This window comes from Jaculus jaculus, chromosome 6, assembly GCF_020740685.1.
Source record: "Jaculus jaculus isolate mJacJac1 chromosome 6, mJacJac1.mat.Y.cur, whole genome shotgun sequence".
NCBI classification, from domain to species: domain Eukaryota; kingdom Metazoa; phylum Chordata; class Mammalia; order Rodentia; family Dipodidae; genus Jaculus; species Jaculus jaculus.
Window position 1 is genome coordinate 123,100,029 of NC_059107.1, and position 25,857 is coordinate 123,125,885.

General features: G+C 39.5%; 1 protein-coding gene across 1 annotated transcript in view; it reads right to left on the reverse strand.

Moving 5' to 3' along the window:
- Positions 1–400: 400 nt before the first annotated feature.
- The window catches only part of Pawr (pro-apoptotic WT1 regulator), a 100,537-nt gene continuing 75,080 nt past the window's right edge, over positions 401–25,857 (reverse strand). Inside the window, exons 4-7 of the mRNA XM_045152895.1 lie at positions 24,355–24,389; positions 6,049–6,196; positions 3,807–3,911; positions 401–1,550 (exon numbers count right to left, since the gene is read on the reverse strand). Coding sequence (XP_045008830.1) covers positions 1,464–1,550; positions 3,807–3,911; positions 6,049–6,196; positions 24,355–24,389 — 375 coding nt within the window. The 3' untranslated portion in view covers positions 401–1,463. The remainder of the gene's footprint in view (positions 1,551–3,806; positions 3,912–6,048; positions 6,197–24,354; positions 24,390–25,857) is intronic.

The following is a 25,857-nucleotide window of genomic DNA, read 5'->3' on the forward strand; positions in this document are numbered from 1 at the left end:
TTCTCTCTCTCTCTCTCTGCCTCTTTCTTACTCTGTCTGTTGCTCTCAAATAAATAAAAGTAGCAATTTTTTTTTTTTTAAATCTATGGGTGAAGTACACATTTTAAACAAGGGAGGGGCTCCTTTGAAATCGTGTGCCTAATCTGTTCGGCACTCTTGCTATGTTCAAGCCACTCCTGAGCACTGGCAGGCAGAAGGGTGTCAGCACTGGTGCCTGAAGTACATCCAGCAGAAGTAGGGCTGCAGCTCAGTGTCAGTGGTAGAGTGTCTACCCCGCATCCAGTCCCCATCACAGTAAAAAAGTAGAGAGTTCTATCCATCAGCAGAATTTTCTTACTATATAAAGGGACAGTGTTCTTAACATGAAAATGCAATACAAAACACCCTAATACTAAAGATATTTAACAGAGACAAGTTTATTTTGCAATGCTTCAAAAATGATTACTTTAAAATTTTCAGTTAGGAAAAAAAGTTCCTTAAATTTGGGATATAAGAATATTCTCTCATATGAGAAAAAGAGTAGTACAATATTTCTCCAACTTATAAATGAGCCAAAGTATTTCAGCACGACTTCTGCTTACATATGTTAATATCTGTACAACTGTTTTAAGTGTGGAAAAATATTTTGGTTCTGATCTTAAAGCACGTGATAAAAAGTTGGATTTTCTTCAACACTAAAATTGTACATCATTTTGAGGCTTGAAGAATAAACAATTTTTTAAATATTCTATATTTACTAACATATCCTGAAACAATAAAAAAGATAGTACCTACATAAGAAACTATACATTGCTTTTCAGAAGTTAAAGTAATTAAAAATTTTTTAATATTCAAACACCAAATAGTAAATTTTCATTTACTATAGCATAGTTCAAGTATTTTCTTAAGTTTACATTTAGCCAACTAGAATGTAGCAACTCTTTAAAATAGCTTTCCTTTAAGAGATTACTGTCATACAAAATAGTGTCTATTACTATTTCAGATCACTAGAACAACTGAAAAATGACAGTAGACAAAGGTTTCTATGAGGAAGTTTTCAACCTTCAACCCATAAAGGGCTGTACACATTAGTAATAAGCACTGGTAGGTAATCCCCCAAAGTATTTAAGTTCATGTAAACAAAGACTATGTATGTTCCTTTACAGAGAAAATGTTCTAACAGAGATAAACATATTCAACTGGCTGTGATTTTGAACCATATATTATTTGAATATTACAAAACAAAGAAGGCATTACCTATCACTTTAATAACTAAAAGATGTTACTTGTTTGTGAAATACAAGGTTGATGCATTTTTAAACACTAGGAACAAAAAAAAGAGTAATTTCGAAAACAAATATCCACTTTCTAGAAATAAATTACACAATTAGGTTAATGCATTGCAGACAGGATACCGCCTGAGCATGAACTGTAACATTCAATCAGTAGTTTGAAAGTACGCTTCCACACGGAGCCTTGAACTTCTACCTGGTCAGCTGTCCAACAACTTTCAATAGAGTTTTATTTTCCTGCTTTAATTGCTCATTCTCATCTTCGATGTCATCCAGGTCCTAGAAAAAAGAAAAGAAATTAATGTTTTAAAAAATAACTTGGGCTGGAGAGATGGCTTAGCGGTTAAGCGCTTGCCTGTGAAGCCTAAGGACCCCGGTTCGAGGCTCGGTTCCCCAGGTCCCACGTTAGCCAGATGCACAAGGGGGCGCACGCGTCTGGAGTTCGTTTGCAGAGGCTGGAAGCCCTGGCGCGCCCATTCTCTCTCTCTCCCTCTATCTGTCTTTCTCTCTGTGTCTGTCGCTCTCAAATAAATAAATAAATAAATAAATAAAATTTAAAAAAATAACTTAAAATATCCTAAATGAGACTTTTAGAAAAATATATCTGCACTTGTGTGTCTACACTCACACCAGTATCTCTTGCTGCTGCTGCAAATGAATACCCAGCTGCCCAGAGGCTTTGCAAACAAGTGCCTTTGACCCCTGAGAAATCTCCCTAGCTCCAAGCAGACTTAAAACAATACCCTTTTAATAATACACAAAGCTAATTCAATTCATTTAATCAATGATTTCTGAAACAAGTTCTAAAAATAATCTTAAATAGAATGTTCCCCATATCTCAAGTTAAGTATTCATGACCTGAATGTTGTGAGGGCCAATTCTTCCAGAACTTTTAATTTTTCAAGGGAAGCCAGAAATCAGAAGTTCTAAATTATGAATCTTGCAACCTATAATTTTAATTATTTCAAATATATTTTTTCTTTTTGGAGGGTGGAATTATAAAACACTATTCCTTCTACTTGAAATGGAAGGTTTAACAAAATATGCATGCAGGCCACATGTGGTATAAGGTTCTGGGTTACAACCTTGTGTCAAACTGGGCCTATAAAGTACAGATTCTGGCTGAACTCTTAACCACTGTGTGTGGACTACTCAGGAACACATTTGCAGGAGATTATGAAGAGGTGCTAGACCTGAGACATAAAAAGAAGGTTAGCTCTGGGATATATCAGTGTATCTAGTTCAGCTTATATCTGATATACACATAAGGTGGTTTAATCCTTAGGCTAAATTTGTTTGAAGGAAAGCTTTTATGCCTCACAAAAGAGCTGGACAGGGGGTACATACCTTGGATCCCAACACTTGGGAGGCTGAGGTAAGAGCATCATTGTGAATTTAAGGCCAGTCTAGCCTATAGAGCAAGTTATTGGTCAACTAGGCTAGAATGAGACCCTGCCACAAAACAAAACAAAACAAAACAAAACAAAACAAAACAAAACAAAACAAAACAAAACAAAACAAAACAAAACAAAACAAAACAAAACAAAACAAAACAAAACAAAACAGGGGATGGTGGGGAGATAGATGGCTGAAAGATTAAAGTTATTTCCCTCCAAACTTTGCCAGCCTGGTTTCATTTCCCCAGCACCCACCTAAAGCCGATGCAGAAAATGGCTGAAGCACCTGGAGCTCATTTGCAATGGCAAGAAGACCCTGGTGCAGGTGTCATCTCAACTGCCCTCCCACGTGCAAATAAATAAACTAGAAAAAGAAAGCCACTAAAGTCTATGCCTTGAAAGGTTATGATCCAGATCTATGAGGATGGCCCAACATAACTCTGTCAATTTACTTAAATGTTGAGATACTTTTCAGATTTTTCTGTAACTCAATTGTGTGGCTCTCCAGTATGACCTTTACAGGTAGAAATGTCATGTTACAATGTGACAAAGACTCGACACGCATGACAGTGCTAAAACCACTGTAAATCTTAGTCATAATTCATGTTAAGACTTTTTCACCATTAGCAAAGCGAATATGTATAGACTAAAACTTGATGAAATCAATCTGAATCAAGTGTGCTGCAGGATAGCAGCATCCTTGTAAACTTAGTACAGTAATGAAAAATTTACTCAAATCAGAATTTGTATTGACTCTTTGACAAACTAAATGAACGTTAGAAAACTAACTTACTTAAACAACTATAAAAATATGGGATTCTTGGGGCCTGGGGAGATGGCTCAGCAATTAAAGGTGCTTGCTTGCAAAGCCTGCTGACCAGATTCAATTCTCCAGCCACCCACATGAAGCTTGTGCCAGTGCTCTTTCTCATACAGCTGTGCCAACTATCCCTTACTCAGACTTGTAAGAAAACGAAGAACACATTTATGCACCGGTCCATCCCTGCTGCAATGAAACTGAGTCCTAGATCACACAGCAGAAGTGAGATAATATATAAGTAACTGGTTGTATTTATATGCTTTCATATAATCACCAAAGAGAAGGAAACCCTGGAACTGAAACATGTCCTATACGTACTCTATTTAACAAATCGATTTCTTCTTTGAGTTTTCCAATCATTTCTTCTTTATCTTGCATCAGTCTCACAAGTCGGAGGTTTTCTTGCCTTTCTCTTACTACTTCCTGGTGAATATAATTACAGAGCATTAACAAGAAGCTAACTGGTTATGTGTTACCTTTTTAAATGTAATATACCCATTAATAGCAGTTACACATTCTGTCAATTGGCAAAGATTCTTTTATCCATATTCTGGTGCTGAAGCCATGATAGATGCCTGTTTTGTTTTTAAAGAAAAAGACAAGAGTGTTTATTATTATATGACTGTTAAAAGATGTTGATGATTCTCCCTTTTAGAAAGATCCTGTGTGGCTGGGTGTGGTGGCACATGCATTCAATTCCAGCCTGGGACTACAGAGTGAGTTCCAAGCCAGCCTGGGCTATAGTGAGACCATACTTCAAAACAAAAAACAAACAAAAAGTGATGCCGTGTATTGGGCATGTGGAACACACAGTTCAGTTAAGAGGCTGAGGCAGGAAGATCAGCAGGAGCACTTGAGCCCATGAATTCAATCTGAGCAACATAGCAAGACCTGGGGGCAGGGGAATAAAGGAAGGGGGAGAGATTGGGAGGGAAGGAAGAGGGAGAAGAAGGGAGAGAGGGAGAAGAAATAAAGTAGAGGGAACATGAACTTGTGCACACTTGGTAAAGTATTTTAGACACAAATATTTCCAGTGAATTGTTTAAGAGAGTTGGTAAGGGAAGAAAGAACCTATGTCAGTAAGGAATCAAAAGAATGAGAGGAACATAAAAGCTGCTATATGTTCCTAACTAAACCCATGTTTTACAGAGTCGATAAGGCTCACAGGTCTTCTTGTCTTCTTTCTCCAGCTAGTCTGGCCAATCTGTAAGCTCAGGTTTCAGTGAAAGAGTCTTGGTGTTTAAAAATACAGTGGAAAAAAAAAATAAGTTGAAGAACAACTGAGGAGATAACCAAAACTGACCTCTGGCCTCTACACAATGCACGCACACACATGGACCTGCACACACAGGTACATACCACAGGTATATACCACACACACTCACATACCTATCCCCCAACTACCATATGCCCTTTATGCAAAGGAATCTTATTGAGAATTCAGACGGTGAGGTAGGTAGAATGGTTTACACATACAGTCCCAGCACTTAGGAGGTGGAGGCAGGAGGATCAGAAATTCAAGGTCATTCTTAACTACATTGTGAGTTCAAAGCCAAGGCCAGCCTGGGATACATGAGACCCCCCCCTAAAATGAAAATAAATAAAGTTTTTTAAAAAAGAAAGAAAGAAAAAGAAAAGCAGAAAAGAACAATCAGGGCCTTAGAGGCAGGTCTTTGAGAAGTTTTTTTTCCCACCAGCCTTCAGAGAAAGCTGTCTGCTGCCCATATCACTCAGCAGTTGTCAACTGCTAGCAATTCAACCTCAGCTTTTCTGGTCCTTTGGGGGACTTTCTGAAAAAGCCCCTGAAAATTCACTAACATTTTAAAATTTAAATCAGTGAAATAATGACTACAAAACAGAACAAGTGTTCAAGCTTAAATATGATCTAAAATAGTCATAATGTAAACAAAGTTTTTTTTTAAAGAAATTACATGTCAAAGTAATCTTTCTATCACAGGGAATAATTTCATTTCATATTTTCAACCAAATAGTGTAGCATCATGATCAATTTTAGGAGATGAATATCTAGAGAAAAAACATGAGACATGTTGGTTCATAATAATATGCCAATGTTCATTTGAATTGTACCCAACAACTTGAAGAAAAACAATCATCATAGAATTTTAAGGAATATAAGAATTTGCTCCATTTCCAAAGTTTTAGCCTCATCAGACTTGAATTACAAAAAAAAATTACCAAAATTTGGGGAGGTAATATGACGGAGAATGAAATTTCAAAGGGGGGGAGGGAGAGAATTAACATGGGATATTTTTTTATAATCATGGAAAATGCTAATAAAATTTTTTTTTAAATTACCAAAATTGGGAATTACCTATTCATCATGTGTCTGGAAAACAGATGCCTAAGACAGTGAATAAAAGCTGCTACTAGAAACAGAACTGTCTGCTAGCACTGGTGGCTCCTATAGTGCCCTTCTTTCTTTTCCTTAACTGGCACTACTGATCCCTATAAATTTTCATTTATTTTCTCTCTCAGCTGCTATGAGAAAACGAGTCCCAATGACACATTAAATTCATCTTAGGTAACTGATAAGTGATACCTTTTCAAGATCTTCAATTTTCTTTTCCAATGAACTACTTGAGACAAAATTACTTGCCACATTTGTTTCTCTGTTATGTCTACCAAATCCACTTCTGTCTGTCCGGGGATATCTACTTGAGACATCGTCTTCTGAGGCAGAGGTTGTACTATGGAAATAAACACACATATTTTATGAAAATTCTTAGTACTCTACAAAAATTATATAAAAATATTTTTGTTTGACTTAATTAGCAATACTTGAGGACATGGATATAGACTATTTACAAAATCAACCCTCATTGTGACACAATGAAAAAATGTAAAAGTAAAAAATGTAAAGTTAATTCTGTTAAGCAATACCTGAATAGCTTTTAAGTGGCAGACACTGTTCTAGATACTAAAGATGTTGATAGCAAGTACAAATACAGATTGTCCTCTCTAGAGCTTGCAGTTTACCAGGGCATGTAGCCACTTATAACATAGATATGACAATCACAGCAAGACTGATGCAGGGTGTGCTATATGAAGTGAGACTGGTTGACTATCTGTGGTGAAAAAAACATTTTTCATTTTCTTTTTTCCTTTTGAAACTTTCAATCCCTTACGGCTTTGCAAAATAAAATCAAAGTGAATTTGTGGAAAAATTAAATTTAGAAATGTCATTCATGATTTAAATGTGAATGTTTCATTAAATTTCAACACATAAAATAAAAATGTAATTGCAATAGAAAAAATAATTACACCAACTTTCAAGTTTCTCATTTCAAGTCTGCATAGAGGTAACTGCTATTAAAAAGTAATTCTTACACTGGCTATAACACATACTTCTAACCACCACCAATGTTTCAAACCAAACATTAATTTACTACCTCTGGATTAACAGCATACTTAAATTTTTTAATGTAACAAATGAGTTTTACTTTTGCTTGTGGTATTACCTACTACAGCCCAAAAAATTATTGCAAAATTTTGGGCCTTAAAATAACACACATTTATCATCTAAAAGTTACTGTTGGCCAGGAATTCAGAAGCAAATTAGAAGATGTTTATGGTTCAGGGTCTCCGGTAAACTTTTTAAAAACCTTGGAGTGTGGGCCAGGCATGGTAGTGCATGTTAATCCCAGCACTTTGGAGGTGGCAGTAGGGGGAGCTCTGTGAGTTCAAGGCCAGCCTGAGACTACACAGTGAATTGCATGTCACCCTATAGAGTGAGACCCTACTCAAAAAAATAAAAAATAAAAAAAATCTTGGGCCAGAGAGATGGCTTAGCAGTTAAGCGCTTGCCTGTGAAGCCTAAGGACCCCGGTTCGAGGCTCGCCTCCCCAGGACCCATGTTAGCCAGATGCACAAAGGGGCGCACACATCTGGAGTTTGTTTGCAGTGGCTGGAGGCCCTGGCACACCCATTCTCTTTCTCTCTCAAATAAATAAATAAAAATAAATTCAGGGCTGGAGAGATGGCTTAGCGGTTAAGTGCTTGCCTGTGAAGCCTAAAGACCCCGGTTCAAGGCTTGATTCCCCAGGACCCATGTTAGCCAGATGCACAAGGGGGCACATATGTCTGGAGTTTGTTTGCAGAAGCTGGAAGCCCAGGCATGCCCATTCTCTCTCTCTGTCTCTCACTCTTTCTCTGTCACTCTCAAATAAATAAAAATGAACAAAAATAAAATAAATTTAAACTTTTTTTTTTAAATCTTGTTGTGTTTGTGTGTGTGTGTGTGTGTGTGTGTGTGTGTGTGTGTGTGTGTCTAGCATTATGTGCCATGGTGTGTCTGTGGAGATCAAGTGCTAGGTTCTCACCCTTCACTTTTTTTTTTGGTTTTTTGAGGTAGGGTCTCACTGTAGCCCAGGCTGACCTGAAATTCACTAAGGAGTCTCAGGGTGGCCTCGAACTCACAGTGATCCTGCTACCTCTGCCTCCCGAGTGCTGGGATGAAAGGCGTGCGCCACCACGTCCAGCTTTCTCCTTGTTTTTTGAGGCAGCGTCTCTTGCTCCCTGCTGTGTGAATGCCACGCTAGCTGGCATGCAACTTCTGGAATTCTGCTGCCTCCACCTGTCATTTTGGGCTGAGAATAGAGATGCTTGCTTCTGCAATGTGCCTCTTACATGGGTTTTGTAGATCTAAACTCAGCTACTTATGCTTGGTGGTAAGTGCTTTCCACAAAGTGCCATCTCCCCAGGCCCTCTTGTGAGCTTTCAAAGATGAGTTATGTCATCTGAAGGATTAAGCTGAAAAACCTGCTTCTAACCTCACTGGCGAGTCTGAAGGCATAAGAATTCAGTGCTTCCAGGCCTGGGGAAATGGCTTAGTAGTTAAGGCGTTGGCCTGCAAAGCCTGAGGACCCTGGTTCAATTCCCCAGGATGCACATAAGCCAGATGCACAAGGGGGCGCATGCATCTGGAATTTGTTTGCAGTGGCTGGAGGCCCTGGCGCTCTCTTTCTCTCTGCCTCTTCCTCTCTCACTCTCTCAAATACATAAATAAAATATTTAAAAAAAAAAAAAAGAATTCAGTGCTTCCCTGGCTGTTGGCAGAGGCTTCAATTCCACTCTATGCAGGTCTTTCTTTCCATTGGGCTACCTAACCCATGGCAGCTGGCCAGACTTCAGAGAATGTGACAGTGGCTGCTGTACCCAATGTCAAGGTGACATACCATCACATGTGCCATCTACTTTCACTAGCCATGTAAATCAACCCTGGAATGTGAGGGATAATGCAAAGTCTGAACACCAGGAGGGAAGGCCAGCTTGAAGGCTGACTATACTAGTACTTGCTAAATGATATACTCTACATTATACAACGGCCTGTTAAATCCATATCTAAACTACTTTTGAGAACTTTTTGTTTGTTTTTTTCGAGGCAGGGTTTTAATTCTTACTCAGGCTGACCTGGAATTCACTGTGTAGTCCTTGGCTGGACTTGAACTCACAGCAACTCTCCTACTACCCTCTGCCTCTTGAGTGCTGGGATTAAAGGAGTATACTACCACATGCAACACCTGAGTGTTTGCTTCTTAATTTTTATTTTATTTATTTATTTGAGGAGGGGAAGAAGGGGAGGGAGGGGGAGAGAGAGAGAGAGAGAGAGTGTACACGTGCGCCAGGGCCTCTAGGCACTGCAAATAAACTCCACACACATGCGCTACCTTGTGCACCTGGCTTACGTGGGTATTGGGGAATCCAATCTGGGTCATTAGGCTTTGCAGGCAAATGTCTTAACCACCAAGCCATCTCTCCAGGCCCTGAGATTTTTTGTTTTGTTTTGTTTTTTCAAAGTAGGGTCTCATTCTAGCCCAGGCTGACCTGGAATTTACTATGCACTCTCAGGGTGGCCTTTTACCTCTTACCTCTGTTGGGATTAAAGGAGTGCACCACCATGCCCAGCTTCTGAGTTGTTTTATTAACACTCAGAAGTTAATTCTCACAGGATTTATGTTGAAAGAAACAGTAGAGATTTATAGAGCAATGCCAGAGTTCAAGATGCTCATCTTAAAAAAACTTTTATCCAAAAATCCACATATATATTTATAATTTTATTTTGTTTTGTTTTGTTTTTATTTTTCGAGGTAGGGTTTCACTCTAGCTTAGGCTGACCTGGAATTTACTATATAATCTCAGGGTGGCCTCGAACTCATGGCAATCCTCCTACCTCTGCCTCCCAAGTGCTGGAATTAAAGGCATGCACCACCATGCCCGGCTATAATTTTATTTTCAATGCTCCATTAGTTGCCAGCTGAAACATTTTATACAGCAAAATTACAGTGGAATCTAAGAGCTTTTAAAGAAAAAGAATAAATTCCCGATTCATTAATTTCTTACCCAGATACGCTTTCATGAAAAATAAAATTGTGTTTATCAAAATTTAAACTGATTATAACCTTGTAAAGTGCGCAATGCCACAATAACCAGTAGCGGTAACTTCATTAGGAACACAGTATAGAAGGTATAGAAACTTCTCTCCCAAAGAATCTAAATTTTTTTTTATCCTTTGATCTTATCTGCCATTAAAATTATCTGACATTCCTTCCCTGTACACAGGCTAAAAACATTTTAAAAGAGTAAGGGGAAAAATGCTATCAGCCAAGTAAGTCTAACTCACACATTTAAAAAGCTGGCAACCAAACTAGCTTATCTTGCAAAACACTGAGTTCATCCTGAAGTTCAAATATTCTTGACTGAAAATTTCCCCTTGAAAGGCAATGTATAACTACTCTGCACACACTAGCTGATTAGTTCAGCTGATAAGATCAACTCCAAACTAACATTTTCAGGAACTTCAGATTTAAAGCACGGGTGTTTAGTGATTCACTCTCTGCAGACTGTCACAGGCACCGCTGGCTCGGCTGACCGACACAAGTGAGAGCGAAGTGCAGCGGCGGCCGTGCTGTGAGCAGCCTCCAGCGCGCTTGCTTGTTGTGCTCCTGCATCCGCAGAACAGTCTCACCAAAGCACAGCAGAATTCTCCAGACTACACAGAGCCCTAAAAACTGTACACACCAAGAGCAACCAAACACAAAACCAATCAACAAAGTCATTGGAAGCATCAAACTAGAAGAAAACTCCTGATTTGTCTAAAAGTTGGCTTTCTTTATCACTAATCTGCTCCTGTGTCAGCTTGTTGCTGGAGACCGGTACACACGGTCTTGTTTACATGTTGATTGTCTCTCTCTTTTCACTCATGAGCTTGTTTTCCTTTGAGAGGGGTCTCTCACTAAACCTGGAACTGTCATTTTTCACAAACCCCAAGGAGATTACCTGGTCTCTGTTCTCCAGGAGGTTGGTGTTACAAGTGTGCATACCTGCCTATTTATATGGGTGCTAGGAAATTAAACTTGGGGCAAACCAGGCCCTACCAGGCTTACATGCTTGCTTAGCAAATGCTCATCCCCTCTGAGCCACCTCTCTAGCCCCTATTTGTAGCTTTTTAATATTGCTACTCTGAAATGAGACTTTATAAGAAACTCACAAAGTGCTAAATGATGATCATGTGAACTCCTGAACATCTGCTTCGTCAGCTAAAATAATGTTCTTTTAAATAATGAATCTGGTCCTTGAACACATTTATGTCATACATATAAATGTTACATAAATTTTAATATTTTTACTATCTCATTTGCCAATACGGCTTCACAAATAATCCACTATGGTTTTAGTATTTCTCCATCACTTATGATTAAAACCTGAAGCCAGGCCAGGCATGGTGATCCATGCCTTTAATCTTAGTACTCAGGAGTCTGAGGTAGAAGGGTATGTGTTCCAGAACTGCTAGGACTACAGAGTGAATCCAGGATCAGCGTGGACTAGAGTGAGACCTTACTTTAACCCCTGCCCTAAAAGCCAAATAAATAAATAAATGGATCAGTAAAGCTTCCTTTGTCATCAGTAAATTAGTGTTCCAAATAAATAACACAAATTTCACCTATACCATTTAGCAACACTTAAAAAAATTTTTAAAAAGAATTTATTGTTATTTAATGGCATGTCTGTTATGGGAGAAACCAACAGCTCTCTAATTAGACTGGAGGCCCAATCCATGAGAGGGAATACATGCCTGGTACTGAAAACCTAGTCAAATATGTCTATGGCTGGGCTGGAAAGATGGCTTAGTGGTTGAGGTGCTTGCCTGAGAAGCTTAAGGACCCAGGTTAGGTTCTCCAGGCCCCACCTAAGTTAAATGCACAGGGCAGTGCATGCATCTGGAATTTGTTTGCAATGGCTAGAGGCCATGGAGCACCCATTCTTACTCTTTTTTTCTTCCTTTCTGTCTCAAATAAATAAAAAATAAATCTTAAAAATAAATAGGGCTGGAGATATGGCTTAGGGGTTACAGCATTTGCCTGCAAAGCCAAAGGACCTCGGTTCAATTTCCCAGGACCCACGTAAGCCAGATACAAAAGGTGGAACATGCATCTGGAGTTCATTTATAGTGGCTGGAGGCCCTGGCACACCCATTTTCTCTCTGTGTCTCTCTCTGCCTGCCTCTCTCTCACACATAAATAAGATGAAAAATAAAATATTTAAAAAAATTAAAAAAGAAAAAAATAAGTCTATGGCTGAAAAGGCCTCAGGAAGTAACACTTGCTGTTGTCTGGCTAAATGCTAAGTGCTATGCTTACCAAGCTGCCCTTTAAGCACCTTTCTTAATGTTCATACCCATACATTAATGCTACTCTTGCTTTTGGTTAAAGAAGCTTTCTCTTTTCAGATGGCAGTGACCACTGGGGAAACCCAAGTTACCACAATACTGAGAAGAAGTGACATTGGAGTGCTCAGCACTGAGACTTCTCTATCACACCCTCCAAGGCTCAAGGTCCACTGTAGAAGAGGTAAGGACCAAACAAAGGGTAGGACTGCTTACAGTGCAGTCTTTCAGACACAAAATGGCCGGATATTCATGACTTCGTAGTGCTAGAAACTATCTACACAGGACCATAATGGGAGGAAAAGATGATGACTCAAAACAAAAGAGAGACTAACTGGGGAGAGGATTTGATGGAGGGTGGATTTGAGAGAAGGGGAATAGGAGTGGAGGGAAGAAATTATCAATTTTATTGTCTATATTAATGCACAATTTAAAAATGCATAAACTTTTAAAAAAGAAATTATTATTTAATTAAATATTTGCTTTTATTTTATGGAGCAAAAATAAATCTGATTAACATCAACACAAGATTTTAAACATAGTAAGTACTCACATCTTCAAATCTTAATAGGTTTTTGAGTTAAAAATGACTAACATGAAATCATCATATGCTGTGGCCGTCACACAGCAAGTGTGACCATGCCCATGGGGGTAAGAAGCACAACTCATGCTTCTAAAGGCTTTCTCTAGAGAAGTTTTGACTTAGCTTGTCATGGACTGTAACAAACAGCTCAAGGGACACATTTTGAGTAGCAGGATGCTATGGAATGTTTAAACTGAGATTTAAAAGAGGAAAAAGAATGTGCAAATATATGTAACAAAGAATATGTAGCCCATCAAAGAAACAGAAAAGCCCAATATGGCTGAAGCATAGAATGTAAACATAAGAGATAAGATAAGAGGCTAGAAAAACAAGCAGGAAACTTGAAAGTTATTTTATGCAAGAATTTGAACTAATGGTCTTCAAATTTTCTAATTACATGCCCATGTTGGAATGTGTGCTTATATAAACACTTTTTACTAGGATTTACAATTCTCATATAAAAATAATAAGCAGCATGGTGGCATATGCCTCCTGACACTAAGAAGGGAGAGGTAGGAGGACTGTCATGAGTTTGAGGCCACCCTGAGACCATAGAGTGAGTTCCAGGTCAACATGGGCTACAGTGAGACCCAGAGAAAAGCACCTTAACCAACAAGCCATCTCTCCAGTCCTTCAGATTTACTTTTAATCATGCTGAGTTAGCATGCTTCTGAGAGCTCTAAAAGCAGCTATCTACCCTTGATAGTTATATGGATATATAATGAGTTGGAGTCATAAGTGTATGTATAGTTGGTAAGTAAAGTCACTGGGCTCAGTGAAATTTCTAGCACAAATAGACAAAGCACTACCACACCTTTAGGATCCGTCTGCCCAGTGACCCCTCCTTCTAGCCAGGTGGCTACAGATCCATCTATTCAAACTACAACACTGCTGAAGAGCTGAAGACAGAGAGAAGGTAACACTTGCACACTTCAAATGTCAATCTAAGTTAGTATTGCCATTATGGACAACAGTAAGAAAGTCTCTCAAAAACCTAAAAATTAGAACTGCCGTCAAACTATCAGTCACTCTTATTGGGTATGTAGCTAAAGGCAATGGACTCAGTATATCAAACATGTACCTGTACTCCCATGCTTATTGCTGAGCTATTCATCATGATCAAGATATGAAGTCAACAATGTTCATCAGTGGGTGACTGGAGGAAAATATGGCATATGTACACAGCAGTGTATTATATAGCCATGAAGAAACACATCCTTGTCATTTGTAGACACAGAAATATAAAGTAAATCAGAAAAACAAGTACTGCATGCTCTCACTTATTTGTAGCAACTAAGAAGGTTGAGCTCAAAAATGATCATGGTGGGACATGCCTATAATCCCAGCACTCAAGAGTAGAGACAGGAGGATCAAGAATTCAAGGTTGGGCTGAAGAGATGGCTTAGCGGTTAAGCGCTTGCCTGTGAAGCCTAAGGACCCCGGTTCGAGGCTCGGTTCCCCAGGTCCCACGTTAGCCAGATGCACAAGGGGGCGCACGTGTCTGGAGTTCGTTTGCAGGGGCTGGAAGTCCTGGCGCACCCATTCTCTCCCTCTTCCTCTGTCTTTCTCTCTGTGTCTGTCGCTCTCAAATAAATAAATAAAAAATGAACAAAAAAAATTAAAAAAAAAAAAACAAAAAACCTTTAAAAAAAAAAAGAATTCAAGGTCATCCTCAGGTACATATAGAGTTGAAGCCAACCTGGACTACAATGAGATCCTGTCTCAAACAAACAAACAAAAAACATCAACAACAAAAAAGAACAGTCTCTCAAGACAACAGCAGTAATGTTCAATGGAGACTAGAATGTAAGGTGGAAGAGGGGACAAAGGTTATGTAACAAGTATAAAAATATAGTTCATACAGTTACATAATTATTCCTGTGCATGAAGTATAATGCAATAATTAAAATTTTAAAACAAGTGTCAAACTTTATCTTACTATCTTTATCTTTTAAAACCTTTTCAATATTATAATATATTTCAACATATAAATAATTCTATGATATAAATATAAAAGCAAAGAGTTAAGTATTACTGAAAAACTAAATTAGTTCTTTAGCCTCAGTACATATTAGGTTTGAAAAGAACACTGGTTATAATTATGAAGAATGTGTTACTTGCTTTTGTTGCCAAATTTAGCTGTTTATCCTAAAACAGAAATATTTTCAACCTATTTTGTAGGCAGGATATGCACAATGGAAAATATTCAGCATAAAAAATGGTTTCATTAACTCCAAAAAGTTTGTAATGTTCTACTTAGGAATGCTAACATAAATCTCTAACTAAGATCCCAGAAGAAAACTGTCTTTCTTCAGCTACTAAGACATCAACTATAATGTTCAGGAAAAAAAGAAAATAATGAGCAGTTATCATCAAAGATAATACCACCCTTTACTGGAAGATTTTCCACTTCTGGGACTTCTCACATCTTCTGTGGAAAGAGGAGAGGTTGCTGCAGTGTTGGTGAATGGTGAAAACAACACTGTTGTTCTAAAGCTATTACGAGAATGATTTGGCAGCATGAAGAGATTGTAGGTAGAGGAATTTCCCACCTATACAGATATTTTAAAGCTTAACAATGAGATGAAATTTAAAACTCTGGGTAAAATCCTACTTTAATAATGGATACCAAACATTCACAAGTATTGGCTAGATCATGAGCTTTGTTAATAAACTGGTAATTGGTCTGTCAGTGTCTTCAACTACCCTATTCTCTCCCACAACCTGTCTGGTTCCTCCAAAAAGCCTGGGGCTCTCTTTCCATCCTTTAAATATAAACATACACAAGTACTCTCAGACTCTTAATAAAATTCCTAAACAGGGCCTGGAGAGATGGCTTAGAGGGTAAGGGACATGCCTGTGAAGCCTAAAAGCCCCAGTTCAATTCTCCAGGTCCCATGTAAGCCAGATGCACATGGTGGAGCATGTGTCTTGAATTTGTTTGCAGCGGCTAGAGGCCCTGGCATGCCCATTCTCATTCTCTCTGTCTCAAAAAAAAAAAAAAAAAAAAAAAAAAAACCTCCTAAATGGGCTGGAGGGGATAGCTTAATAGTTAAGGTACTTGCCTGCAAAGCCAAAGGACACAGGTTTGATTCCCCAGGACCCACATTAGCCAGATGCACAAGGGGGCACATGTGTCTGGAGTTCGTTTGCAAAAGTGGGAAGCCCTGGAGCGCTCATTCTCTCTCTCTCTCCCTCCCTCCCTCCTTCCCTCTTTCTCTGTCGAATAAATAAATAAAAATTTTAAAAAATATTTAAAAACAACAATAAAAATGCTCCTAAACAGAACATGCAAATAAAAAATCAGCATCAACAATGCTCCAGACAACCTGGAGACAACAACCCTAATGCTGCACAACTTATGATTCCTTTAAACCTTGTTTCTGTGTCACAGATCCCTTGAAAAATCATGAAACATATAGAGGCTTTCCTCGAAAAGTAAATGTCAAGATTCTTTTCCATAGAATTTTAGCAATCCATGACAACAGACCTCGGGTAAAGAACACCCCACGTATGAACAGTCTTTAGGTGACATGAGACAACTTTGTCATTTACATCCCCTCTGTTCCCCACTTAACAAACAGGCAATCATTTCCTTATGTCATTAATAGTTTCTATGGAATAATTTTAGGCTAAAGAGATAACTTAGTAAAGGCACTTGCCTGCAAAGCCAAGAGACCCAGGTTCAATCCCCCAGGACCAACATAAGCCAGATGCACAAGGTGGCACATGCATCTAGAGTTCATTTGCAGCGGCTAGAAGCCCTGGCTTGTCCATTCTTTCCTCCTCCTCTCTCTCAGGTGTGTGTGTGTGTGTGTGTAAAGGTTTTACGAGGTAGGCTCTCACTGTAGCCGAAGCTGCCCTGAAATTCACTATGTAGTGTCAGGGTGGCCTGGAATTCATGACGATCCTCCTACCTCTGCCTCCCATGTGCTGGGATTCAAGGTGTGTACCACCACGCCCAGCTCCTGGTTGTTGTGTTTTTTGGTAGTAAAATTTATAATTTTAACAACTACAATGCAACTGCTTATATCAATGCATAATAGTCCATACCTAGCTCAATGCTAAAAGTTTAAGTTGTTTTGGTTAGGGAACCTCGTATGTACTAATTTCTGGTATGTTAACTATACCTAATTATTACAAAAAGATCAAATGTAATAGGTATTTCATCAAATATACTTGGTTGCTCAAACAGTACCACTGAGAGCTAGACAAAACAAATCCAGAAAAGGAAACATTCTTTCAAATATAGCTCATTATATCTAGTAGGAACAGCTAAAATTATACACTCCCCATCATAATCTTAGCAGAGGTCTCCCAAACAGCCAAGCATAGCACCATGTACCTCATGAACCAATATCTGACATATAATGTCCATTTTGTTTCTTTTGGGGGGGGGGGGAACTTTCAACAAAGTAATATGAAAAAATATCCATATGCTAAGAATAAATAGGGGTTATATAAAAACTTATACACAAATGTTTAAAACATAATTTAGGGCTGGAGAGATGACTTAGCAGTTAAGGCATCTGCCAGCAAAGCCAAAGGACCCAGGTTTAATTCCCCAGTACCCACATAAAGCCCGATGCACAAGGTGGCAAATGCATTCAGAATTCATTTGCAGTGACTAGAGATCCTGATGTGCCCTTCTCTATCTGCCTCTTTTTCTTTCTAAATAAATAGGTAAATTATTAAAAACAAAAACAAAAAAAAACATAGTTTACACTGAGTATTTATTCCTTTTATATGAAATAGAGACAAATCTCAAGAGAGGGAAAAAAAACCCACAAATAACTGGTTGCCTGGAGCTGGGGGAGGAGGAGGACGGGAACTGAATGGACACTGGCTATGGGTTTCCTTTCTGGAAGGAAACACACCACACAATGTAGTAGGGATGGAGAACACTGAGTACATCACAAACTTCTGAGCTGCACCTTAAAGACTGACACTAATGGTATCTGAATCACATCTCAGCAAAGTTCTCTGAACAGGAGAATAAACAGACTGGGGAGATGGTTCTGAGGGTAAAGCGCCTGCAGGGCAAGCCTAATGACCAGAGTTTAGATCCTCCAGGACTCACGTAAAGCTAGATGTGTAGCGCAAACATCTTATGTTCCAGTGCGGCTATGGCAAGGGGAGGGGGTGGAGACAGTAAAATCTTGAAGCTCACAGGACAGCTGGCCTTGCATACACAGTGGCAAACAAGAAACTCTGCCTCATATTGTCCCAAGAATGATTGGATGCCACTGAGGAGGGCCCTCCCTGGAATAGTCATATGGAATCCTCCAGTTCCAGACAATGGAACACTCAGGAGCCATAGATCGTTGTTAGAAAATTTTCAATGCCAGGGATGGGATACCTTCAGTGAGTTGTTGGTCAGAAGTCCCTGATGCCGCCAAAACATTATAGGCCATTGCCAAGGCCCTTGGTTTCCCAAAAGGAATAGATGGTAAGACCCTATTGCTGAAGACTCCACATACTTGGGCTGCAAGGCCACAGAGAAATCCTGCTGGAACTGAGCTGATAACCTCCTCCATGTAGACCAGCTGACAGAAAGCTAGAAGAAGCCATTCTACATGTAGTTCAATGGAAGAAAGAGATATCACCAGTGAAGATACTCAACAGTGGACACTGCAAGCCTTATACTTGGCCAGCCAGGCCAAATGAGCCAATGGGTGCAATAGTGGCAAGTCTGTCATGGTGGAAACCAACTGCCGTCCAATTGGACTGGAGGCCCGCTCCATGGGTGGTGGGGGGGAACACATCCCTGGTACTGAAAACTTCAAACAGGGGTAGTCATGAGCCCTAGGGGTGTAACACCTGCTGATGTCTGGCTAAATGTATATACTATGCTTATCAAACTGCCCAGTAAGCACTTCTCTTAATATTTATACCCTTATATTAATGCTATTCTCACTTTGGGTAGAGAATCTTCTCTTTTCAGATGGCAGTGACCTTGGGATGACTCAGAAGTTATCATAGTGCTGGAAAGAAGTGACTGGAATACTGAGTAACATGTCAATCACACCTTCCAAGGCTCAGGGTCTAATGTGGAAGAGGTAGCAGAAAGAATGTAAGAGCCAAAAGAAGGGTAGGACTCCTTACAACGTGCTCCCTCCAGACATAAAATGGCCTGGATATCCATGACCTCACAGTGCCTGACACTACCTACACAAGACCATCATAAGAGGAGGAAAAGACCATGACATCAAAACAAAAGAGAGACTGACTGAGATGGGGAGGGGATATGATGGAGAATGGAATTTCAAAGTGGAAAGTGGGGGGGGGGGGGAGGTTAGGGAGGGTATTTACCATGGGACATTTTTTATAATCATGAAAAATGTTAATAAAAATTTAGGAAAAAAAATAATCATAGTGGCTGAAGCTGGAGGGAAAAAAATGACATCAAAATAGAAAAAGGGAGGTCAGGCATGGTGGTACACACCTTTATTCCTAGCACTCAAGAAGCAGAGGTAGGAGGATCACCATGAGTTCAAAGCCATCCTGAGACTACGTAGTGAATTCCAGGTCAGCCTGGGCTACAGTGAGACACTACCTCAAAACAACAACCCCCCAATATTGGATGGGGGTGGGGAATTGGAGAGATGGCTCAGTGGTAAAGGTGCTTGCCTACAAAGCTTAATGACCTGGGTCCAATTTCTAAGTGGCACATGGGTCTGGAGTTTACTTACAGGGGCTGGAGGCCTTGGTGCACCACTTCTTTCTGTTTCCTCTCTCTCTCTCTTTCTCTCTCTGCTTGCAAATAAATAAAGTTTAAAAAAATAAATAGAAGAAAGGGTTGGGCATGGTGACACATGCCTTTAATCCCAGCACCTGAGATGCCAAGTTGGGAGGATTGCTGTGAGTTATGAGGCCAGCTTGAGACTACCTAGTGAATTCCAGGTTAGCCTGGGATAGAGCAAGACCCTACTAAAAAGAAAAAGAAAAGAAAAGAGAAGACAAGAGAAGAGAAGAGGAAAAAGAAAGGAAAGGGAAGGGGAAGGGGAAGGGGAAGGGGAAGGGGAAGGGGAAGGGGAAGGGGAAGGGGAAGGGGAAGGGGAAGGGGAAGGGGAAGGGGAAGGGGAAGGGGAAGGGGAAGGAAAGGAAAGGAAAGGAAAGGAAAGGAAAGGAAAGGAAAGGAAAGGAAAGGAAAGGAAAGGAAAGGAAAGGAAAGGAAAGGAAAGGAAAGGAAAGGAAAGGAAAGGAAAGGAAAGGAAAGGAAAGGAAAGGAAAGGAAAGGATCTGGAGTTTGTTTGCAGTGGCTAGAAGCCCTGGCCTGCCCATTCTATGTGTGTGTCTGCCTCTTTCCCTCTCTAGCTATCTAAAATAAATAAATTTTTAAAAAAATTTAAAAAGACAAAAACAAACAAGTACCTAAAACATGTTGAAGAAATACATATGGGATTTTATCTTGAAAAGGTGAGTATGCTTATGGAAGCAGAGTGGCTGTAGCTTGTGGGCTGCAGTGAAATGTGAGGAGGAGGAGGACTGTGTCAGACTGGGAGTTGGCTGCACTATGTGGAAGGCAGCCTGCAGCTCATTCTGAGTTAGCCTGAGATGTGAGCAGCATGTTCCTGTCCTAGTCCTACGCGTGAATAATGACGCACAAAAAAAATGCAAAACCTGTTACAGTCACTTTTTTCCTAATAGAACTGGGACCCACCTGCCCTTTCAAAACATGCCTTGCCCAGAGTGGACTTTGGAAGAGAATTCTGACTCTCGAGAAATTAAAAAACAAAAAGTGGCTCCACTTTATCAAGTAAAGAACAGCTGTGGCTCCACAAGCAGTGGTGGTGAGGGCTTCCAGTAGGTTTGTACATTACATATTATAGGTCTGAGAGCAGAGATCGTCACTTGACAGCAACCATTGTTTATACAAGTGAAAATTAATTTGCAGATTCCCATGTTACAAAGGGAGTTAACCAAAACATGTACTTGTACATCCACTGTGTTCTGGGCAATTTTTAAAAAAAAAATTATTTTAGGGCTGGAGGGATGGCTTAACAGTTAAGGCACTTGCCTGCAAAGCCAAAGGACCCAGGTTCAATTCCCCAGGACCTACGTAAGCCAGATGCACAAAGGGATGCATACGTCAGAAGCTCATTTACAGTGGACAAAGGCCCTGGCACACCCATTCTCTCTCTCCCTCCCTTTCCTCTCTCTCAAATAAATAATTTCTTTAAAAGGTATTTTTAAAAAATTGTTTTAGAAAAACAAAATGAAACATTAAAATAATGTTAGTAGTCTCTATCTTGGATGACAAGATAGGGTTTTTATTGGTTCTAATTTTATTTATCACATCTTCAATAAAGAGTACATGGGCAAAAAAGCAATGAATTCTACTCCAATGTTCCCAGAAGCTTAAAAAAAATGTAAGGGAAGAAAAGTGCTCATAATACAACATGAAACTTGCAGATTTCTCTTATAGCTCAATTTCTTCTCAAAGGTTCACTGAACTAAAGCTTTTTCCTCCCGGTGAGAAGTAACACCGAAAACACCTGCTAGCCGCCTCTGAGGGCTCTGAGGTGCAGGATATGCAGGTGCCCTAGTGTCGAAACTCACTAGGGATACTTGGGATAAGGAGGAGTTCTGAAAAAGCACTTGTTAACTTTGTGTAATAAAAACCCTAATACTGAATAAAACATATTTATGATAACAACCAGGGAGAGAGAGTATAAAACTTTACTATGTGGGCCACAGCGAGACCCTACCTCAAGGGGGCAGGGGGGGGGAACTTTACTATGTTTCTTGCTTCCTGTGTTTTGAACCAGTGCCATTCCTGATACTTGAATTACAGGCTCAAATACAAACAGTAAATGATATCCCTAGCTAATCCTTCCCTTTCCAAGTCCTGAACAATCGTATTACCTTTCCTTTTCTTTCTCTAAATTCTCACCAGTGAACTGCAGACCTAACCAAGTAAACATGCCACTGACAAAATCAGACACCAGACAAACAAAAACCCACAAGCATCTGACATTGACTTGATTGATCTTCCCTACATCTCGAGTCATCAGAAACTTCATAACGTTCACCTCCAAAGAGTACCCTGAATTACTTCAACAGTAATTAAGTGAGAGATTCTAGATAAACAAGTTAACTAACTGCATGTCAAGAACAGAATCAGCATAAGCGCCGCTCAACAGACTCAGCACCAAGAGAGCATTTTTGGCATTTGTTAATATGCAACTAGTCATATGGAAGAATGAACATAACTAGTGTTGGATACTTGGAACCTCTACTAGCTTTTTTGGGCATTATTTCCAGCTGTCTGTGTCTGGATAAGTTATTGGTTGATACCATCTTAACATATGACCCAACACTTTTATTCCATCCTCTCTTTTGTCAGTCCCACTGTCAGAAGAGCCTTCACAAAGACGCACTCCTACTCCCGTCACTCCCACTTGCTGGCAGATGAGAGGGAGTCATGAACTGCTTATGTGAACATAAGACAGTGTTGCAGTCAGGTTCACACTGTTAGTAGAAATCAGCCAACCAAGAGCAGCTTGTGGGGAAAAGAGGTTTATTTTGGTTTACAGACTCGAGAGGAAGCTCCACGATGGCAGGGGGAAAAGATGGTATGAGCAGAAGGTGGACTCCACTCCCTGGCCAACATAAGGTGTACAATAGCAACAGGAGATTATGCCAAATACTGGCAAGGGGAAACTGGCTATAACACCCATAAGCCTGCCCCTCCCCCAACAATACGTGTTAATTTCGAATTCTACATCAGCTGGGATCCTAGCATTCAGAACACCTAAGTTTATGGGGGACACCTAAATCAAACCACCACATTCTGCCCCTGGCCCTCATAAACTGATAACCATACACAATGTGGTTGGTTTTTTTTTTTTTTGGAGGTAGAGTTTCACTCTAGCCCAGGCTAACCGGGAACTCACTATGCAGTCTCAGGGTGGCCTTGAATTCATGGTGATCCTCCTACTTCTGCCTCCTGAGTGCTGGGATTAAAGGTGTCTGCCCAGCCCTCCAAAGCTTATCTTTATTCCCCAAACCAAAAAAAAAAAAAAAAAAAACACTAATACTTTTTTTTTTTTTAGTTTCAAAATAGAGTCTAGGATTCAGCCAAGTTAAAGCTGTTTGTCAGTGATTTCCGTCACAAGAGGATATATTCATTTCAGATTAAACTGTTCATAGTGAAGAAACATTACCAAGCAATATATGAGTATTGGAAACTGAAGGAGCAGGTTTTATTATACCTGTATCAAAACCAGAGTACTCTGAGATGCAAATCCCTAGCAAATGTACTGAGTATGCTCTGTGTGCCGGAATTGTTTCAGATATATCAACAAATCAATATTCAACTGTTAATTTTACACTGGCCTTTATCTCTTTCTGCTGTTCAGTGGCACTATAGACAAATAAATTTTGACATATGAGTAGATGAAAGTCAAGATTTTATAGGTATAAATCTTGGCAGGTGATTTTATGTATTTAGTAAGCATGTGAGTTCTGAAGTCAGGCTATCTGAGTTCAAATCCAGTATCAGCTTTTGACAAGGTTAGTAATCTCAAGAAAATTATTCTATTCTTTAACTCCATATCCATCATGTACAAAATAAATGCAAATATGTTATCTTACTTATCCGACAGCCATGAGAATAGAAACACCTTAACATAAAATCTCCTAAAAGGGGTTGAAGAGATGGCTTAGTGTTTAAGGCATTTGCCTGCAAAGCCAAAGGATCCTAGTTCGATTCTCCAGGACCTACGTAAGCCAGATGCACAAGAAGGCACATGTGTCTAGAGTTGATTTAGAGCAGCTAGATGCCCTGGTGTGCCCATTCTCTCTCTCTCCCTCCCTCCCTCTCTCTCTCTCTCTCTCTCTCTCTCTCTCTCAATAAATAAATAAATAAATAAATAAATAAACTTTTTTTAAAAACTCAGAAAAAATTTCCATTAATATATTATTATTAGCACATGCTTGGGCAGTCTTGTGGCCTCAAGGAAGTTAATCTCTCTGGTACTTGCACCAGGTAGTTTCTCAGAATTACTTCTAACTTGCCTCCCATGCAGGCACACACATAAACACACTTTGACAGAAGCATCATGCATGGCTCAGACATGAGACAATGGACAGAACAGACACGGAAGCCCGAGCTCCCCATGGGATGGCTTTGGAGAGGAAGCCTGTGGATGGAGGTCCTTGAGATGGCCGCAGAAGAACATCAGAGTGCTTGTCACGATATAGAGAGAAGGTGGTCATCTGCAAGCCAGGTCTTTCAGATCCCCATTAAATCTGGGCAGCAAGGCTCTGTGTTCTTGAACTTCGAAACCCCAGAAGCTTGAGAAAATAAAGTTTTGTTGTTCATGGCATTTTATCAATCCAGTTGGTCTGCTTGTACTTTTAATGTTTAAACCCACGAGGTAAAGGCTAGTCTAAGTTGCATTTTGCAAGATTCATCAGACCCATGCACATTCATGGGGCGGTTTCCAAGGACTGCAGGCTATGTGAGGAACAAACATGGCAGACAGACATTACACATCTGCCTGCAAGGTCATTTCTGTGTAAGGTGTTCTAGTTAGGTACCTCATCAATTATACACATGTCTGTAATACAACTTGCAATATAAAGATTCTTACCTCTTGTATTTGCCTGTAATTGTTCTAGATGATTCCTGTAAAGTAAAAATGATAGCAAGTCAGTCATGTGTGCAAGGATACAGTTGCTTATTACAAAAGCAGTTGGCAGAGAATATCAAATTGTGAATGAACTAATTTAGAGCAATTACTGTTACACTTTTTAAATAAGCCATATTTTTGGTCAAACAAAATAAGACTCTGTATAGAACTTTTCAGCCCAAACCAATCATGTTTTAAAATTTGTTTTTAATATTCAAGTATCTTAAAAGCTTTTTAAAAAAGGGACAAGAGACACAGTTTCTTTCATAAATCAGCTTAAATCCTTTGAGAAACCAATGGGCACTTAAAACACATAATCAGGGCTGGAGAGATGGCTTAGCGGTTAAGCACTTGCCTGTGAAGCCCAAGGACCCCGGTTCCAGGCTCGATTCCCCAGGACCCACATTAGCCAGATGCACAAGGGGTCACACCTGGAGTTCGTTTAAAGTGGCTAGAAGCCCTGGCGTGCCCATTCTCTCTCTATCTGTCTTTTTCTCTCCCTCTCTCTCTCTCTCTGTCACTCTCAAATAAATAAATAAAAATGAACAAAAATTTTTTTTAAAAAACCACATAATCATTATGATATATATCTAAGTCAGGTTCTAATGTAGAACTTCTGATCTTCCTGCTTCCACCTTCATCCTGAATGCTGGGATTATAGGCCTGTCCCACAAACTTAATTAACAAAGCTCTGGAAATCCAAACCAAGGAATTGTGAAAGCTAGGCAAGCACTTTACCAGCTGAGCTACATCTCTAGCCCACAATCATAATCTTAACATTAGCTACCTTTTTATGACCTTATTAAAATAAAATAGCTACAATCCACCACACAAATACACTAGTTAATGTTTATTGTTTAAAACTACAGTGAAAAGTGAGGAAAGTATACATCAACGATTGTTGAAAGTTAACTTTAGTTACTGGGGCCAGGAAATTACTGTGCAAACAACTAGGCAGTCATTTTCATAACCTTTCCATATATTTTTGTAGGTTCATCTAAATGGAGATCAACATTAAGTGATAAAGCTGGGTATAGTGGTCCACACCTTTAATCCCAGCACTCAGGAAGCAGATACAGGAGGATCACTAAGAAATGGAGACTCTTGAGACTACATGGTGAATTCCAGGTCTACAGCAGGACCCTTGGGTGGGGGGACATTAAGTGATGAGCCTTTTTTAAAAACTGAAACTAATTTTAAATCAAATTCTATCTCTTAACAGAGATCTTATAATTAAAGAAGTTTCTTAACTGCTTAAAATTGAGAGAATAAGCTTTCTTTACAAGATACTTCTACACTTTACTTCCAAAAAAAATTAAATACTGTCTGCAAAATACAGCAATGCGGGGAAGCAGCCTAGTCAATTGAAGGAAGAGGAATTAAAGCCCCGTTTCAACCAGACAAACCACTCAGGAGCTCCAAGACTATGTGCTTAGGTGTCTTTGGGTCCTGGTCTTACTTCTG